This window comes from Neovison vison, chromosome 1, assembly GCF_020171115.1.
Source record: "Neovison vison isolate M4711 chromosome 1, ASM_NN_V1, whole genome shotgun sequence".
Classification (NCBI taxonomy): Eukaryota; Metazoa; Chordata; class Mammalia; order Carnivora; family Mustelidae; genus Neogale; species Neogale vison.
In genome coordinates, this window is record NC_058091.1 from 278,761,230 (window position 1) to 278,778,731 (window position 17,502).

A 17,502-nucleotide genomic window follows, 5' to 3' on the forward strand; every position below is an offset into this window, starting at 1 on the left:
GCATTCTTTTAACAAGTGCTCTTGCCTCCTCCAATTCATCCTTGATACTGCTGAACAGTTATATTTGTGAAATGCAAACATGCCATTCTCCTGCTTAAACTTTTCAGTGGTTTCTCATTATTGTCAAACCCACTCTTTATTACTGCATGGAGAGGGGTCTAATGTGATTGGTATACTTACTCTGCCCCTCTCTTTCCAATAATCTCTCTGGGGTTCTTCTCACCATTTAGAAGATTTACTAGCTCCAGCTCTATAAAGTTCCAACACTGTGCTCTCTTACACTTTGTACAAGTTGCTCTTATAATAGTGATTTGTTTTCATGCTTGTCTTTCTTAAACCCAGCATCAAAGCAGGAACTAAAATCCAAATGGATAAATGTAACACCCTTAATAATTGGTATAATACAAACATAGATGCCCCATTTCCAGGATCTGGACACAGGCAAATGGTTTCTTTCTCCTCACTCAGAATCACTTTAGAAATACCTATTCTACATGCAATTCAACATGTTCTGGTACTAAAAACAAACATACAATCTCATTTGTTTGGAAAACTATCTGATTTAAAAGCACAATACTCCTTTCCCCAGTAACAGCTATTACTTAGGGAAATTCACATATACACCATTTAACTGTGTACTTTTATTTTTTAGCAATGAAGGAAATTTCAGTTCAAGAATACATGAATCACTTCTGTTAAAGATAATTTGAGGTTAAGAGAACTGCTCACAGGGATTAAAAAAGGAAAATAAAGTTAACAACAGAAAATAGGTAGAGATAAGGGAAAATTAGTTTTACAAAGCCACTGTAGTGCCATCTGGGTGGAAAAAGATCCAGCTCATATGTAAGAGAAAAATGAAAATGAAATCCAGAATCAACAATCCAGACATAAAAACTAGTAAAATAAATATAACATATAAATGAGGGACTAAGAATAGCAAAATAAACTTGATGTATTTTATACCTAGAGTAAAATGAAACAATCTGCCAGCTTCTCATTTATTGTGCTGGTTGGGGGGGGTACGGGGGCAGGGAACAAATCTTTGTTTACAAGTACCTCATGGTAAATGTTAATTTATAGTACAACATTGCCTTGAAAGGTGTTTCCATTTGTAGCCAAGTTGTTCCTTATTAATGAATAGCAGTTGAATTAGATATTCATATTAATGAATTAGACTACTGAATATGACTTATTCATGTCATATTCATTCATATGTCATATTCATTCATATGTCATATTCAATATGACATATTCATAAAATAATGAAAATGACTTCCAAAGACTTATGGTTCATTTTGCTTTTAGAGAATAGTAAAAAAGAAAAAAAATGTAATTTTTAAATTTCATATGCTATCATTATTTTGATATTCCATGCTATACATGTATGAGGATTTATACTCTTGACAATGGTACAGAATGTAACTTTTTTTTTTTTTTTTTTTTTTTGGAGGGGTATTAGGGGGAGAAGGACAGAGAAAATCTTAAGCAGGCTCCATGCCCAGTGAAGGTCTCCATCTCACAACCAGAGCTGAAATCAAGAGATGGACACTTAACCAGCTGTCACCCAGGTGCCTCCAGAATGTAACTTTTTAAAAACAGGAATTCTTGAAGGTATTTTAAGTACTCTATAGACAAAAAAATACACTATTATTTTGAGTTTTACAGATAGTTAAGCTGAATACTAGCCAATTAACTCTACTGAAATCAACCTGAGACCCAAATGTTTTTCCTCTATGGCTGGCAATCCCAGCCAGAGATTTTTATTAGTACAGGGAGAATAAGTTCCTGCCTATGTTTATCAGATTTTATTATGCATAGTAATCAACTGAAGATGTTAAAATATAGACTGAAACCCAGAAGGCCCAGGATTGATGCTGGTTTCCAGTTTCTGACAAGCTCTTAGGGTCTTGGTCCATAGTCTGCTAGTGATCCATGGACCACACTTCTGAATTGCAAGGCCTGAATCAGTGGTTCTAAGTCCTGATACCTAATGGAATCACCTGGGGAGCTATAAGAAACCATTTCTAAGGCTGAAAGGTTACTGAGCCTGGGATCCAGTCTGGGTACCGAGTTTCAAAAGCTCCCAAGTTCAGGCTAACAAGCAGCTAACTTTGAGAATCTATGACCGAAAATGGTCAGATTTATGGGTAGGTTTTATTTCTCCTTGTTTCTAATACAGTAGGTTAACAGAACTAGGAATAACCGTTACTGCATAGATTATGAGAGTAATATACGCCCCAAGTCTCCAAACTTCTACTGGTAATATGAGTCATTATCAATCAGGTTCTCATATTAAGAATTTTAGCAGTTTCATTTCTATACTCCTACCAAATTATTTAATAACATACTCTTCATAGTATTTTAAATATCCATCATCTATTCCTAATTACAGATTAAAGTAAACTCAGATTAGTCAGAAGTTTATATATATATATATATATATATATATATATATATTCCCCAGACCTTGCACTTGTCCCAGGAGAAAAAGCCCAGACACAGAAAAGGACAAGCAAAAGTTTACTTAATTTCTATATTTCATGTGTTAAAAACTGAATTACCACTCTTTCTTCATAATGCCTTTTCTAATTATTTTGCTAAACTGAGTTTTGTAAAAGGTCAAGATGCAATTCCATTCCAAGGATCCCTCCCTAACTCTTAAAATAATGAAAATATTGTAAACTCTCAGTTATTAGCAGAACTCCCTCATTACAGCAGAGTACTGGAGTTCAAGTCAACTATCACATACTACAAATGATGCGACTTAAACTTTCTGAACAGGCCTTCTCACCTCCTAAAATAGGATGTAGAGAGAATGCAATAAGAATGTGCAAGCACAGACTAATGCCACATAGAAATTTAAGACAGCAATACATATTTCTAGGATAAGCCAAATAAATACATATAGTGTGGTAGTGCAAAGAAATGGAGCCCGGAGCAGGAACAACTTTCCGCTTTAGCACTAATTAGCCACATAACAAGCAAATGACACACCTTAATTGCATTTTAAAAATAAAGACACCTCAAATAGCTTATGTTGAGAATCCCTAGCAGAATGAAACTCTATGACCTAAAAGTAATGAATTATATGGTCCTCCAAAGCAAGTATGAGTAATTGTAAAATGAAACAAAACAAAAAACCCACCAAGAGTTTACTTGTAACATGCCTGATTTAACAAGTCTCTTAAGAAAAATACCATTTTAAATTTGTCTTCTAGAAAAGTCTACAAATTATTTGGCCATCACTTAGAAAAAAAAAGTGTACAGGAAATGGAGGAAAGGGATCATTAAACACCATACAAGGACACTATGCAGAATTAAAATAAGCAGTCGAAACTGAGTATGATGAAATACTGTACGGCTTTTCCTTAGAAAAAACTTATTTCAAAGTATGACATTTGGGATTTTATGATCTATCCCAAAGAATATAAGGCATTCTTATATATACAAAATGTTTTTAAGTACTGCAAATAACTCATAATTTCTATATAAATTATCCTAATTAATAAAAATGGTAGTACATGGAGATTATTTCCTTTTAATTTATTGTTTAGTTTGAACACGTCTTGCCAATTACAAAACTCCTAGCGTGACCAAATACATGAGAAATCCACGTAAGAATCACGAAGTGCCTTGCAGCGTTCTGTCAGGATGCCACGATATGTTAACAATGGGGACACAGCTTGTCTCAATTATAAGGTCCGATCACTAATCTTCTTCAGAACTGGAATCATCCTCTTGGTCAGAGAGTTCAGGGACAGGGAAGCGGAGAATGGCGGCTACTCCAGTCAGCTGACTGAGCTGTTCCCCTGACACATGAAGACTTGAGAATATCCTAACTGTGCCCGCATTCTCTTTCACACTGTCCACAAGCTTCACATACCGGCTCCGTGTGGCGACATCCTGGTGCCTGAACAGCTCATCGCTGATGAGCAATGTGTCAATGGCCATAGCCTCATTAGCCTTCTCCACCTGCTTGAGTCCGTAAAAAGCTCGGTCAGGTTCATGTTGTAGCATTTTATAGAAGTCGTCCAAGGCTTTTACTTCCCCAGCAGCTTTAGTGTCTGAAAGGCGGCTAGCTACAGAAGGGTCACAAAGGGCCTCTTTCAGGGAGTACTTGTGTCCAGAGGAGGCATGTACCTAGAATCATAATTATCAAAGTCAGACAGAAGAATGTCTTCGAGTACCCATTAATCAGCCTGCAATGACCTAAAGCCAAAAGCACAAAGGCGGCTTTCTATGTTGGAGGACTTAAGCAAAGTTTACTATGTAAACAGGCTGTTTTAACAACTTTCACTTCATTACCTCACTTACAATCGCAGTCCAGTGAACACTTTCTCCTCCTGCACTTTTCCCAGGTCTAAAATTTAAGAGTAGTTTATACAAATCCCTCTGCCCACTCTTAATTATCCTTGGGTAAGATTTTTACCTGAAGAAACTTGGACCGATTTTCCAGGAGCACTTTGTTGTCGGTCTTCACTGCTTGCTGAAACATGTAGTCGCAGAACTGCTCCCTCACAAATCCCGGGCTGGCCACCAGGACGCACTTCACAACGTCGAAGTTGATGTGGCGCTGGATAGCCTGGACCACCTGTTCGTAGAACCGCTCCAAGGCCCGGTCATGCTGGGAACAGTTGCCTTTCCGTTTTCTGGGGATGTTCACCTCCACCTTGGCCCGAGTGAGGGTCATGCTGGGAGTGACTAAGCAGATATGGGCGAGGCCTTCCTGCATCACCACAGCGGCCACATCTGCACTCCAGGCTGGGTCACAGGCCTGCTCGATGCGCTCCAGAACCACACTGTCCCACTGTTTCTTGGCCAGGGTGAACTGGCGGTTGGGCTCCAGCTCAATGGTGTGGTAAGCCCCCATCTTAACATACTCATTCTCTTGGATGTTGGTTCCCTTAACCCGCAGCTGGCAGGCCTGAGAGTCAAAATCGATGGCCTCCACGCAGAGAGTGAGAGTCGTGCGGACCCGGTTGCTTCCTACGCTGCCCGTGGAGGACTCCGTCTGTACCTTGCGGATGGTGGAGGCGCGCAAGCTGTCGCCCACCTGCACTAGATTGTAGGTGTGCCACATATCCTCAGGTTCTTCGGGGACTAGGGTCACCTGGCCCGCATTATCTTTCTCAATGTCCTTCCTCACAAGCTTCATGACCTCCGCGGGGGTTCAGAGGTAGAACAAGAGGAAAGGAGAAGGTCCTCAGTGGGAAAGGGACAGGGAGGGAAAAGGGAGTCTAGGTCGGGAAGGGGGCGGGGTCCGGTTCCTACAGGCACTTGCCTGGCGGGAAGGAAATATCCTAGCTCCGACTCAAGCGGCCAAGGGGAACACTTACTCTAGCCCTTCTTTTCCTAGTCTTCCGACAGAGCGCCAGACGCGAGCAAGAGACACAGCAGCAAAACACAGCCTTCTCCGGCGTTCCAGCGCCCAGCACGGACCCGGCGGCTGATGCAATGACGGCGCATGCTCAGCCCGCCTTCCACCTCTCGGCGCACGTTTTACGTCCCCAACGAGGAGGCGGGGTTGCAGTTTGCGGGGGGCGCAGGCGCACTAAGGGCGAAGTGCGTCCGAAGACTGAACTGAGAGGAAAGTGCTTAGAATCTTTGGTGGCGAGTTACTTATTTTAATGCTGAACTTGGACTTCCTAAGTTTTCTCTAACAAACCTGTTTGAGAAGAATCTGGGAAGTATGTGAGTGCAACCCCCCACCCCCACCCCAGCTGCATGAAGTTACTACTGTACACCCTCTCTGCCCCGGATAAATCCAAAACTTAACTAAAAGGATTTCTCAAAATCGCAGGCTTGGCCCCAAAGTTCTAAACTGTGCTTGCCTTATCAGCACGCAGACCAACACGCCTGTTGGAGTTGGCATTTCCAGAAACGGTTTCTAAGAACCACTGGTCACGGTGGGTCTGGGCTCAGAGCAACGTGTCCAGCTGTTTTCTTTGCTTGTTACTCTGGCTGCACGATCTGACTACCCAGATGTTAAAGCACTGACCCCAGAGAGAAAAGAAACCATCTGTGGAATTCACCCCTGGGTGGACAGCTCAGTTGCTTGGCCTGATGTCCTGGGAATCCCAGAATCCAAAATTGGCAGTCTCTGCTTTATGCAGCTCAGTAGCCTGTGAAATGTTTAGGTTGGGGGTTGGGTCGCAGAAATTTAGAGCCCGATCTTCACTGCCTAAATTGAGTTGAAGATACAGGAAGTGGAAAAAATCTGATGTACTGGGACCAAACCGACTGAATGGCTACAAAGTTGATTTTAAAGAAAATCCTTAAATCACTTAGCATTTTTATGGTGATAACAAGATCAGTGAATAGAAATAGAAAAAGCCCACCAGAATTTCCCCCAGAGTTAAAATGAGATGGGGAGGGGCGCCTGGGTGTCTCAGTGCCTTAAGCATATGACTGCAGCTCAGGTCACATCTCTAGCGCCTTGGGATTGAGCCCCAGCAGGCTCCATGGGCTCAGTGGGGAGTCCGCTTCTACCTCATCCTCTGCCCCTACCCCTCTGCTCCTGCTCCTGAGCTGGATTTCTTGCTCTCTCTCAAATAAATAAAATCTTAAAACAAACAAAACAACAACAAAAACCAGAGGAGGTGAACAGAGTAGTCCTACCCACATATCTTCTCATTCTCTTTCTTACTTGCATATGGCACTGAAAGGGAATCTTAGCCACCCAGAACTAGTGAGACCAGGATGAAAGGAAGGAACCTGACTTTGCCACAAGTCTTGACAGTCTTGACACTAACGCCTCAATTATCTTCCTCAGAGATTCTCAGGAGACACAAAAATCCCTTCTAAAGGGCTAATAAAAATTAGAGCCATTGTTTGTTTTGTGACTTCTCTCCCTCCCTCTCTCTTTACCTCCTTTTCCTATTCCTTCCACACCTTCCTGTCATACTGAATGCCTTCCTAAAGTTTCTAACTCGGACAACCTTCTTCCACTTCCCAAAAGACCCAGCAACTTTGAGTAAGGAACCGAATGCCCTAAGATGTGAAGATGGCTTGCCTCTCCAAAGGACATTTCCTAATCAGGAGAGAGAAATACTTTGAGTTGCTCCTTGATCACCTAAGTAGAATTTACTTCTCTTCAAAGTCTGATAAAGATTAAAAACCACAGAATCACAGTGGCGGGCATACAGTAGGATCTTAGTAAGTGTTAAGTTTTTCTTGAAGAGCTATCATTTATTGAATACTCACCAGGTCGTTTCCTATACTCTTCTAATCCTCTTCTCTAAGTATTTGTTATCCTCATTTTGTAGTAAGAAAACGAATTACGGAAAAATAAATATATTCAAGAGTTTAATTCTTCCTAAGGTCCATTACAGTGGTAAAAGATCAATATGAAGTTTAATACTTGCACAGCAATAATCAGCAGACATGAGTCATGATATTTCCAGCAGATTATAGCATCTTTAGTTAGGTCCCCTAACAGCTATGAACCTGAAGCCTTCATTCTAAATTATAAGTCAGGTTTTTGGTGCTGCCTCTCTCATTTGATAACCCTTATAAGGTTCTAATGAGATTATGATACTTTGTAAACTGTAGAGTTCTACAAACACGTGAGATACTGTGGTATATCTCTAAGAATGCCTGACCTGAAGCTAGAAATCTGAATCAGACAAAGCAGGGGGCAAGGGCTCACACAGACATGATCATAATTATTCGGTCTTAGAAAAATAACTGGTTCGGTAAGGTTGACTGATGGATAATCTGTGGGTATCATTAATTTATACTAGTATCTCTTCTCCAGGGAAAACATAGGTGAGCCCTAGTACATGAATTCATGTATCTTGTTGGTGAATTAGATTACAGTTCTTGTTGCTATTATAGTGGTATGTTAGAAATGGTTTGTATCACAGCAGCAGGAATTATGAGCTCCTGAAGAATGGAAATCTGGTTTGAATACCCTAGGCTTAGTGCAGTAAGGGCTGTATAAATGTTCTTGTTCCTAGTATTTTTTTTTCAAGAATTGACTTTTTCCTGCAACACTTACTAATCTTTTCCTTCCTCTGCTTAGAGCACCTTGGAGGCTTCTCCCATCATTGCTTCTTTGCTTGTCTATCCCTTTTTCAGACTGTGAGCCTACCTTTTATTTGTCTATGTTCCTGAAACCCAGCACAGCAATTGTTATATAAACAGTCATCATATGAAAGAATGCATGTTTTTTAGTTCTCCTTTAATGCAGAACTTTTAACTTATCTATCACTGGCATCTTAAAATTAAGAAAACATTCTGTTTTATAATGTTACTAGATTTTAAAGAGAAGATTACTCTTAAGGTTAGTTTCTAAAAACCTATTTCAATTTTTGAGATACCCATGCTTGGGTAAGAAAATGATTATTTCAAACACATCTAACTGAGGAAAAGAGCTGAAAATATTGTAAATAATGTATAATGACAGTTTTATTATGCCTGTTTAGAAAATGGTCTTTGCACAATAAGTCAGAGCTCTGATTATGAATATCTAATAATAAATGCAATAATTTATGAAAAGGGAATGTGCTAACCTCATGTGACCACCACAAGCAAAGCTAAGTGTACAGTTGGGAGAAATATTCAGCTAATTCAGGCAAAAGGGGGAAAGGGACAATTTTTGGTTTTTGTTTCTTATAGAGATCTACTATTTGGATAAAGAAATATTAATGTTTTGCACATAAAGTGAATTCTTAATACCAACCAGTGCATATATTTTAATCTCCTTTAAGACTTAGTTGATTTTTTAATCTTTCTTTTAAATTATAGAAGACTTTAGATAAAAATTAGGTACCTTCATATGTGTATAGCTCTAGCACTAATCACCATTTATGACAGAAATTTAGCATTTGCCAAAACTAGTCATTGATCCTGTGCAACTAGAACACTTTTGATTACTTTATTGCCACATTTCTGCTGAGGCAGAGTGTTCAGATGAAGCTCATTTCTGGGATTTGGTGAGGCTGCTGATGATAGAGGAGCAATTATCTTCTGTAGTGGATAGAAAAAAAGCTAAGAAGAGGAACAAGGTTCATATCATTGTTTCCAGAAACAGTGTCATTTGTATCCAGGTGTATCCATGATGCAGTTTTTAAAAATACAAAGAAATTTAATAGAAAATTACTATGTAGATTTACTGTATGTTATATCTGTAATTTTCAGATGCATATTTTCCCACCTTTCAACATCTCTGAGACTGGGAGTTATTTAACAGTCTAATAATTATAATTGGACTGGCAGCACTCTTTTTCCTTAGTAATGAATAAAATAATTATGCATTTTTTCAATTGATGGTATCTTTTTTTAAAAGATTTTATTTATTTATTTGACACACAGAGAGAGATCACAAGTAGACAGAGAGGCAGGCAGAGAGAGAGGGGGAAGGAGGCTCCCTGCTGAGCAGAGAGCCAGATGCGGGGCTCCATCCCAGGACCCTGAGATCATGACCTGAGCCGAAGGCAGAGGCTTAATCCACTGAGCCACCCAGGCACCCCTTGATCATGTCTTTCATTCAATTAGATATAAATATGGGGCTGTATGTATATCTATATATCTATATATACTATATATACATATATATGTATATCTATATATCTATATATCTATATATCTATATCTATATATCTATATATCTATATATATATCTATATATCTATATCTATATATGTATATATATATCTATATATCTATATATACTATATATACATATATACATATATGTACATGTATATGCATACTTCATTTTGAATAAAAAATCTTAACTGAAAAAATTTACAAAGGAAGACACCTTGCTTTAGGCTTACTAAATTGTTTCTAGCAAGGAGAGACATATAACTTAACTGGGGTCATCACACACACACACACACACATACACACACACACACATTCTAGGTGAGGATACTGTTAGAAGAGACAGTCCAATCTCTTAAGTATTTATGAGTTTGTCTTTAGTCTATCTTTTGAGATTCATTCAGTAACAACTTATCAAGTGACTGTTATTCTTAAATGCTAAGGATAATAAACTCTACCCTCACAGAGCATATAGCAAGCTGGGAAGACAGATATTTAATTAACCATATCATGTCGTGTAGTATAGAAGCAAAGACGCTAGGGGCTTACATGTTTCTGGGGCAGGAGGACCAATTTATCCTAGTGATTTTCTTGGAGCTAATGTTCATGTGGGGTCTTGAGGGTAAGCAAGCAGTGGGAGCAACTGCTTATGCAAAGGCCTGGAGACTTCAGAGGAGCTGGCACAACAGAAGAGGGAAAAGAAACTCAGTAAACTTGACAGGAATATATTTAGCTCATTTACATATCTTGATACTCTTCTGTACTTGTGTTGACAGTGAATACAATTCTCTAGTCACAGACCACTTTGGATAGGCAATGTATTTTGATTTTAGCATTGTGGCATCGATTCCAAATATCTTTCATCTCAATTTTTTTTAACATGAATTCAAATACACTATTTTGTGTTTCATACAACAGAGGATTGTGTAAGTAAAGAACAGCATTTTGATCCCTAATTTTCTGAATATGTTTTAAACATGAGCTGATTTACAAAATATTTTAAGGGGCAAGTTCTAAACCTAGTGGGAAGTTTCTTGGTTTGGAATTTTCAGAAGAACATAGGCAGAAGAACATAGACAGAGGAACATCCATCTAAGGGAGTAAAATCAACAGTTATAAGCTGTGCCAAGACTTTATGCATTAAAACAGCATCACAACAGCAGGGATGAGAAATAGGCAAATTAGTTAAACATCTCTATTTCATTGCTACTCTCCATGCCTATTTACTGCTACCTTTACAGACATCATAATGACTAAAGAGTTTCACCATCTTCAGTAATTGCTGACAGTCCATTGTGTGCCATTGGAGGTAGTTTCTTTGCTATGGGTAAGTATCTGAGTTCCATATTCAGCCATCACCTCACTGGACTGCATTTTGAATAGAAAATCTTAACTGAAAAAATTTACAAAGGAAGACACCTTGCTTTTAGGCTAACTAAAATGTTTCTATTAAGAAGAGACATATTACTCAATTGGGGTCATTCTATATATTCTTAATATCCAGAGATAGTTATTTGAGTTACAATTAATATAGGGTGGGACATCTAATTTCATGATATACCGAAAAGTCATGAAAATATCGGATTCACAACATTAATTAGGTCCTTTTTAAAGTCTCATAGACAATTACGCTTGACTTTAACATTCTGAGGGTTGAGCAAGAAGGAAATGGACTTGCATTTTGATAGCCTGTATGGCATATTAATTCACAGCATGCGATTTGAGATCAGAGAGTAAGCTGAGCGCAGGCTTTGCCATTAATGAGTCGTGGGACTTTGGACAAATTAATCTCTTAGCATTTTGGTTTCTTCATCTCTAATATATGGATAATAGTTCTAAAATTTTCCTTTTTCTTTGAGAGTAAAGTGAAATAATATATGCAAAGTTTTTGACATAAGGCCTCACCCATAATATGTTCCCAATAAATATGTGTTATTCAGCATTGTGTTAGTTTTTCTCTGTTATGGTGTGTCCTGACCCTATTCCCCAGGATGTTTGATTCTGCCATTTGGACTTGGCCAATGAGAGGGTTGGGCAAGACTTTTTAGAGGGTGGGAGGAAAAGAAGCGGGTATTTATTTCTTTTGCTCCCTTCTGGCTGGGCTTCGATTGTGGCTCTAGCTGCATTCCTCTTCCTATGTCCCAGCTCCCATCCAACAGCCCCTCTCCCATAGCTAGAGTTCACAGCCAACGTAACACTACTTCCTCCTCAGGCCTAAGAGTGATAATGGCTTCTCTTCCCAGTGTTGCTTCATATGCTTTCCTTTCACCATTGTTTGCGCTTAGGTGATCTACCATCTTTTGTCAGTTCTTTGAATGCCTCTGCAAACAGTCCTTTATTAAACTTTCTTTAGTTAAATGCTTTATATGTGTCACTAGTTTTTTGCTGGGACTTTGATATATGTAAAAGAATAATCTTTGTTGACAGATCATTTTATAATACTGTTAAAAGCTAATACAAGGCAGTTTTTAATCCAATGGGAAGTTTATTAGCATGGTGATTTGTTGTCATCATATAAACCTAGGTTTGAAGTCTGGAGAGAGTTCGTTTAGATGGCAGGTGGTGTGGGAAGGAAGGGTGGAGTTCTTTTCTAGATATATAAAACAACAAGACCATAGCCACAGTGGCAAAATGAGCATGAAGATTATGTAGCAAATAAGGAAATGTGACTGGCTCTCATGCGAAGTTTACATTCCGGGTTTTGGTAGGCAGAAAAATGGTCTCCCAAAGATGCTCATGTCCTAATCCCTAGAACCTGTGAATATGTTAACTTATATGGCAAAAGGGACTTGGCACATATGATTAAATTAAGGCTCTTTAAGACTAGGAGCTTATCTTGGTTTATCCAAATGGGGCCATGTAATTAGAAGGATCCTTTTTAGAAAGAGGCAATGGGTCAGAGTCAAAGAAGGAACTGGATGATGAAGCAGAGTCAGAGGGAAGGATGTGAAAATGCTATCCTACTGGCTTTGAAGATGGAGGATGAAGCCACAAGTATGCAGGTGGCCTCTAGAAGTTGAAAAAGGCAAGGCAATGGATTGTCCCTGATACAGGCTTCAGAAGACACACAGCTCTGTCCACACCTTGATTTTAGCCCAGTGATACTTCTAACTTACATAACTGTCACATAATATATTTGTCTTGTTTTAAGCCAATAAATCTATAGCAATTTGATACAACAAAAATAGGAAATGGATATAGGTACAGTGGGAGAGAGAGGGTGCTGGATTAGGGCAAACACAGAGTGGTCAGTAGAGAATTCTGGATTTCATCTGAAAACAATAAAGAGCCATGGAAGTGTTTTTGTTTGTTTGTTTTACTAAAAAGACTAATATATAATGAAAAATAGTTATTAAGAAGATAAATTAGAAGTTGGGTACAGATTTGCAACAAGAAGAGCTCTCTATGGTACTGTGCATGGACAGGTATGGTGATGAGACCACAGGTTAGTTGTAGATTTTATGAATTGATGAGTTTCCAAGAAAGCTGACTATATGATAACTGACTGGAAAACCCACAAAGGAGAGGAAGAAGTCAAATTTCAGATCCTTATGTTGTGAAAGGGGCATAAATATAGCACATATGAGGAACCTATTGATTCTTATGCAATAAATTCTAAGTTTTAGTATGATTGAATAATACACACACACATATACACACACAAAAGGGAATTAAATTTTTTAAAGTTTCATTCTTGCCCTTTTTAGAGGATGTGCAAACTGCCTTTGATCCTTTCTGCATAGTGACTGCTTATTTGGTAAAATGCAAAAGGTACAACTTGAATAATTAGAAAACTTCAGATTTTGTACAACGACAACAAAATGCAAACGCCCTCCAAAAAGTTTGAGCAGAAGAGGCATCATAGGTCAAATAAGTATAAAGGGCAGGGACAGCAGCTGATAAGTTAAACCATTCACTGGCTGCAAAGCTGTTCAGAAGTTACTATTGTTTGGATTACCGGACACTTCCTGAGTAGTGGAAAATGTCTGGATGAAAAGTCAATAGCTCATAATTAACTCTGTTGATACCACCTCGCTGTGAAAAAAATGTTTTGCTTGCAAATAATCCATTTCTCAGGGATCCTCATAAAACTTAACAATGCTTGGGCATCTAAATCAGGACCACCCCTGTCTTTAATGGAAAAATGCCAAATTAACTAATACCAATAAGCATGCCAGCAGTAAAGACACTGAATATTGAATATTGATGATATGCTAAACCCGATAATTAACCTAACCATTAATCACGTTACTTTCACACAAAGCTTCACCAATCTGCCTTTTTCTTTCACCATTACAACTTTCCCCCCTCAGTATCTGGTAAAATCTGGCCATGGGCTAATCATTTGGAAAATCTTAGAAAATGCTATGATTCAACCTTTTTTCTAAATTGGATATAACTTTGCATTTCCATTTTTTTAAAAGTCCTTTCTTAAAAATGCCTTTTATACACAAGTAACAATACTGTATTTTATATTTAAAAAAACAATCTGCTCTGTGACTATCCCTTTCTCAATTTCAAAGTGTCCCTCCTCCTTATACAGAAACGTCATTTCAGGACAAGAAGCAATTTTGCCTTGCTTTCCTCATTCTGTCGTAGAAAAGATCTTGAATACACAGCAGCAAGAAAATGCAATAATGCCCACTCTTGAGTAACCTAAAGGTAGGAACTTTGCATATAAAGCCGGCGCCCCCTAGTTACCTTCCTCCAAAAAATAAAAAAAAAAGAGAGAAAAAGAAAGAAAGGTAGATAAGTAGGTAGGTGGGGGTAATGCCATTCAGCAAAGTCCTAAAATACAACGTAAACTGTCAAAACAACTTTAGTTGTAAACTCACTTCTACCTTGTCAAGTTTCCAGCACTATCTCCCTCCTTCTATTGAGGGGGAAGGTTTTGAAACACATCAAAACTAGTATCCGAAACAAAACGCAGACTCCTTTCTGTCCTCGGACCTGCCGGACTACCTGGAGGGTCCCTAAGTGAGCCGGCGCTCCCTCCGCCTCTCCGCGCGGAGCCCTCGGTGTCTCCGACCCACACGCAGCCCAGAGCCCCGCACGCAGACGCTCAGAGAAAAACAGGGTCGCTCACCGGTGAGGAGCCAGCAGCAGGCGACAGCGACCCCTGGGCTGGCTTGGCGTCGGGGGGCCATGACCCGGGAGCCCGCAGAGCCCGGAGGACGCGCTGGATCAGACGGCAACACGGGGCAGGACGCAGCACGGAGCCGCGCGTTCTGGGCCACTCGGCCGCCTTAGGTCTCAGTCTCCGGCCCCGGTCAGTCGCGGCGCCCAGAAGCCGAAGAGTGAATTTCCTGTGTTTTCGACGACTGCCTTTAGGTCCTCTCCACGCTTTTCATATCCCAGACTTACTGCCCCATCTCCCGCCCCTTCGCGCGCTAGTTCTCTGAAATCCTCCTGGCAGCCTCCCAGGCTGTGTCCGAGACATGGACAAATAAAGCCAGCTTCGCGGGCTCGTGTTTAGGCTAAAGTCCACGGGCTGCGAAGCAAACCTTAAAGGGACATCTGCCTTCCATTGAGAGGGCGATCGCGCTCCCTAAGGTGGCAGGAAGGCCGACGACGGCTGGACCTTCGGGAGGGTGTCGCCCGTCCAGTGGCCCCGCCTTCACACCCCTTCCCTCTCCCTCAGTCAGGGCAGGGAGGGCACTTTCAAGTGCCGGGACTCCGTGGCCCTTATGGGGAGGCTGCTTTCCTGGGGTTAAATTGCCCAGAAGGAATTAGATTGTCTCTGAAAGTGAGCACTTTGGTATCCCCACCTCCCTCTCCTGCGGACACTTGAACTTCGCGTGCTGTTGTCTGGCACTAAGAGTGAGTGAGTGAGTGTGTGTGTGTGTGTGTGTGTGTGTGTGTGTAGAGGGAGCGTCCATTCAGACACGCCCCTAGAGAGGGTTTTGCTTTAGCTTATGCAGTTTGCTTCGCTTACGGTGATTTGTGGTTAAACGTGGTTGCAGCTAAACTTTTCTTTGGGAAGACCCTAAGAAAACCAGAAAAAGGAGAAAAACCAGAATGGGAGAAAAGAAAAAAAGAAAGGGAGAAAAATAAATGCAAGAAGGAAGAGGGAGGTTAATGAAGGGAGGAAAACAGTCTTTAGAAATGGTTATGTGTGTGGGCTATTTTGTTGAAGTTGAATTAGGATGTTTGTACATTGGGAATTGAATCTAATAAAGAACTCAGGGCACTGTTTTATTTCTTCTTGTAGACTTTTATAAGTAAGAGTGCATTAAATCATGTTCATATTACTCCTACCTCTTCCACTCCAACTCTCTAGGGAACTGAAAATTGGGGAGTTAAGTTGACAGGTCAAAATGTTGGAGATTGTTACCCCACCCCGAGAGACTCAGGCCAGAAAAGGCACTTAAGACTTTGCAATGCTTCCCTTCCTTGTTGAATGAGTTGTCCAACCTCCCGAGTCAAGAGCCACATTCACATGTTCGCTTCACTTTCTGTTTTTGTTTAAAGCAGCTGTGTCTTGATGGTTTTGAGAATTTCTAAGAAAGGGAAGGACTGGTTGGGTGGATTTGTGTTTACAGGTGATGGAGGGAATAAAATGTATTCAATTCAGTTCAATTCAAAGCAACAACTAATCATCTCTAGCTGGCAGGACTAGGGCTAGGCAGGACAAGACTGCCACCCAAAGGAGGACTCTGCCTAGAACACAATACAGGTGACATACAGGATAGGTAACCCAAGAGAAGGGAAGGGAGAAGCCCACAGGGATGATTGAATAGATTGCCACCAAATAGAAGATGCCAGGATTCCAGGAGCTAAGGCTAGAAAAGACAAAAGGTAATGAAATGTAATGAAAATCAAAAACAGGATGGGCAGCCCTGAGAGGTTCAAGGCCATCAAATCCCAGTAATGTAACCCATCAGAGCTAAGGAATTCCTCTTCTAATTTATGTACGAAATGATTAACTACCTAATAAATATATTTGAAACACTTTCCCCCCATTTCCAGCTTTCATATTTTCCTTTCTTAGTCCTATTTTCAAAATTGCACAAATAAATCTCTAGAAAAATTTCATGTTGGATCACAGTTCAAACCCATCTGACATTACTTAAACTCCTTTGCCTGCAATCAGTGGTCTCATATCCCAGTTTGGCTTTCCAACCCATCTTCATTAATCTGTATCATCGCCCTGCCTCCTGCTGTTCCTTTCCTGGGAAAACCTTGACAAGCAATCTGTACATCTCATCTCTCCGTCTATAGTCTCAGTTATGTCTTATGCCTCTCAGTATGACCCATGGGGCTTTGCACAATAATCAAATACTGATTAACTGATTAATGGTTAGACATTAAAAAACCATGATAAATACTTTCTTCGAAATATCTCTTCAAATTGCTCAGTGTTTTCATAAACATAGAATAGTGTGCATATATATGTAAACATATGTGTATATGTGTGTATATATATGTGTATATATATACACGCATATGCATCTGCAGAGCTCTAGAAAGTTATAACATTATTCAGTTAGAAAGAAATGAAAAGAGAAATTATAAAATTATATCGTATTGAAATAAAGTAGGGTTGAAACATACTTATGTATGTGACTCTTAATCACACAAAACAAACTGAGAGTTGCTGGAGGGAGGGGGTGGGAGGGGTGGGGTTATGGACATTGGGGAGGGTATGTGCTATGGTGAGTATTGTGAAGTGTATAAACCTGGCGATTCACAGACCTGTACTCCTGGGGATAAAAATACATTATATGTTTATAAAAAATAAAAAATTAAAAAATTTAAAAAAACATACTTATGATGAAGGTTATAATTATTGGGAACTCTAGCTTTTTTTGGGGGGGTTAATAAATACTTTGAATTTAAAGTTTTGAAAATCTTCTCTAGGACTTGCAAACTAATGGTGATAACCAGCACTACTAGTGCTGTGGTTAAAGTTAACTTTTATATGTGTTATGAATCTTATGGCAATATTTAATA

At 39.7% G+C, this 17,502-nt stretch overlaps 2 protein-coding genes across 2 annotated transcripts in view; both read right to left on the bottom strand.

Annotated features, from left to right (window-relative positions):
• The window catches only part of ITGA1 (integrin subunit alpha 1), a 166,337-nt gene extending 151,029 nt beyond the window's left edge, over positions 1 to 15,308 (bottom strand). Inside the window, exon 1 of the mRNA XM_044232119.1 lies at positions 14,636 to 15,308. Within this exon, the coding sequence (XP_044088054.1) occupies positions 14,636 to 14,696 (61 nt within the window). The 5' untranslated portion in view covers positions 14,697 to 15,308. The remainder of the gene's footprint in view (positions 1 to 14,635) is intronic.
• On the bottom strand, positions 1,722 to 5,465 carry PELO (pelota mRNA surveillance and ribosome rescue factor). Its single transcript, XM_044232107.1, has 2 exons — positions 4,430 to 5,465; positions 1,722 to 4,140 (listed from the first exon to the last, which is right to left on the bottom strand). The coding sequence occupies exons 1-2, from the start codon at positions 5,153 to 5,155 to the stop codon at positions 3,709 to 3,711; spliced, it is 1,158 nt and encodes a 385-aa protein (XP_044088042.1). The 5' UTR covers positions 5,156 to 5,465; the 3' UTR covers positions 1,722 to 3,708.
• Positions 15,309 to 17,502: the final 2,194 nt, after the last annotated feature.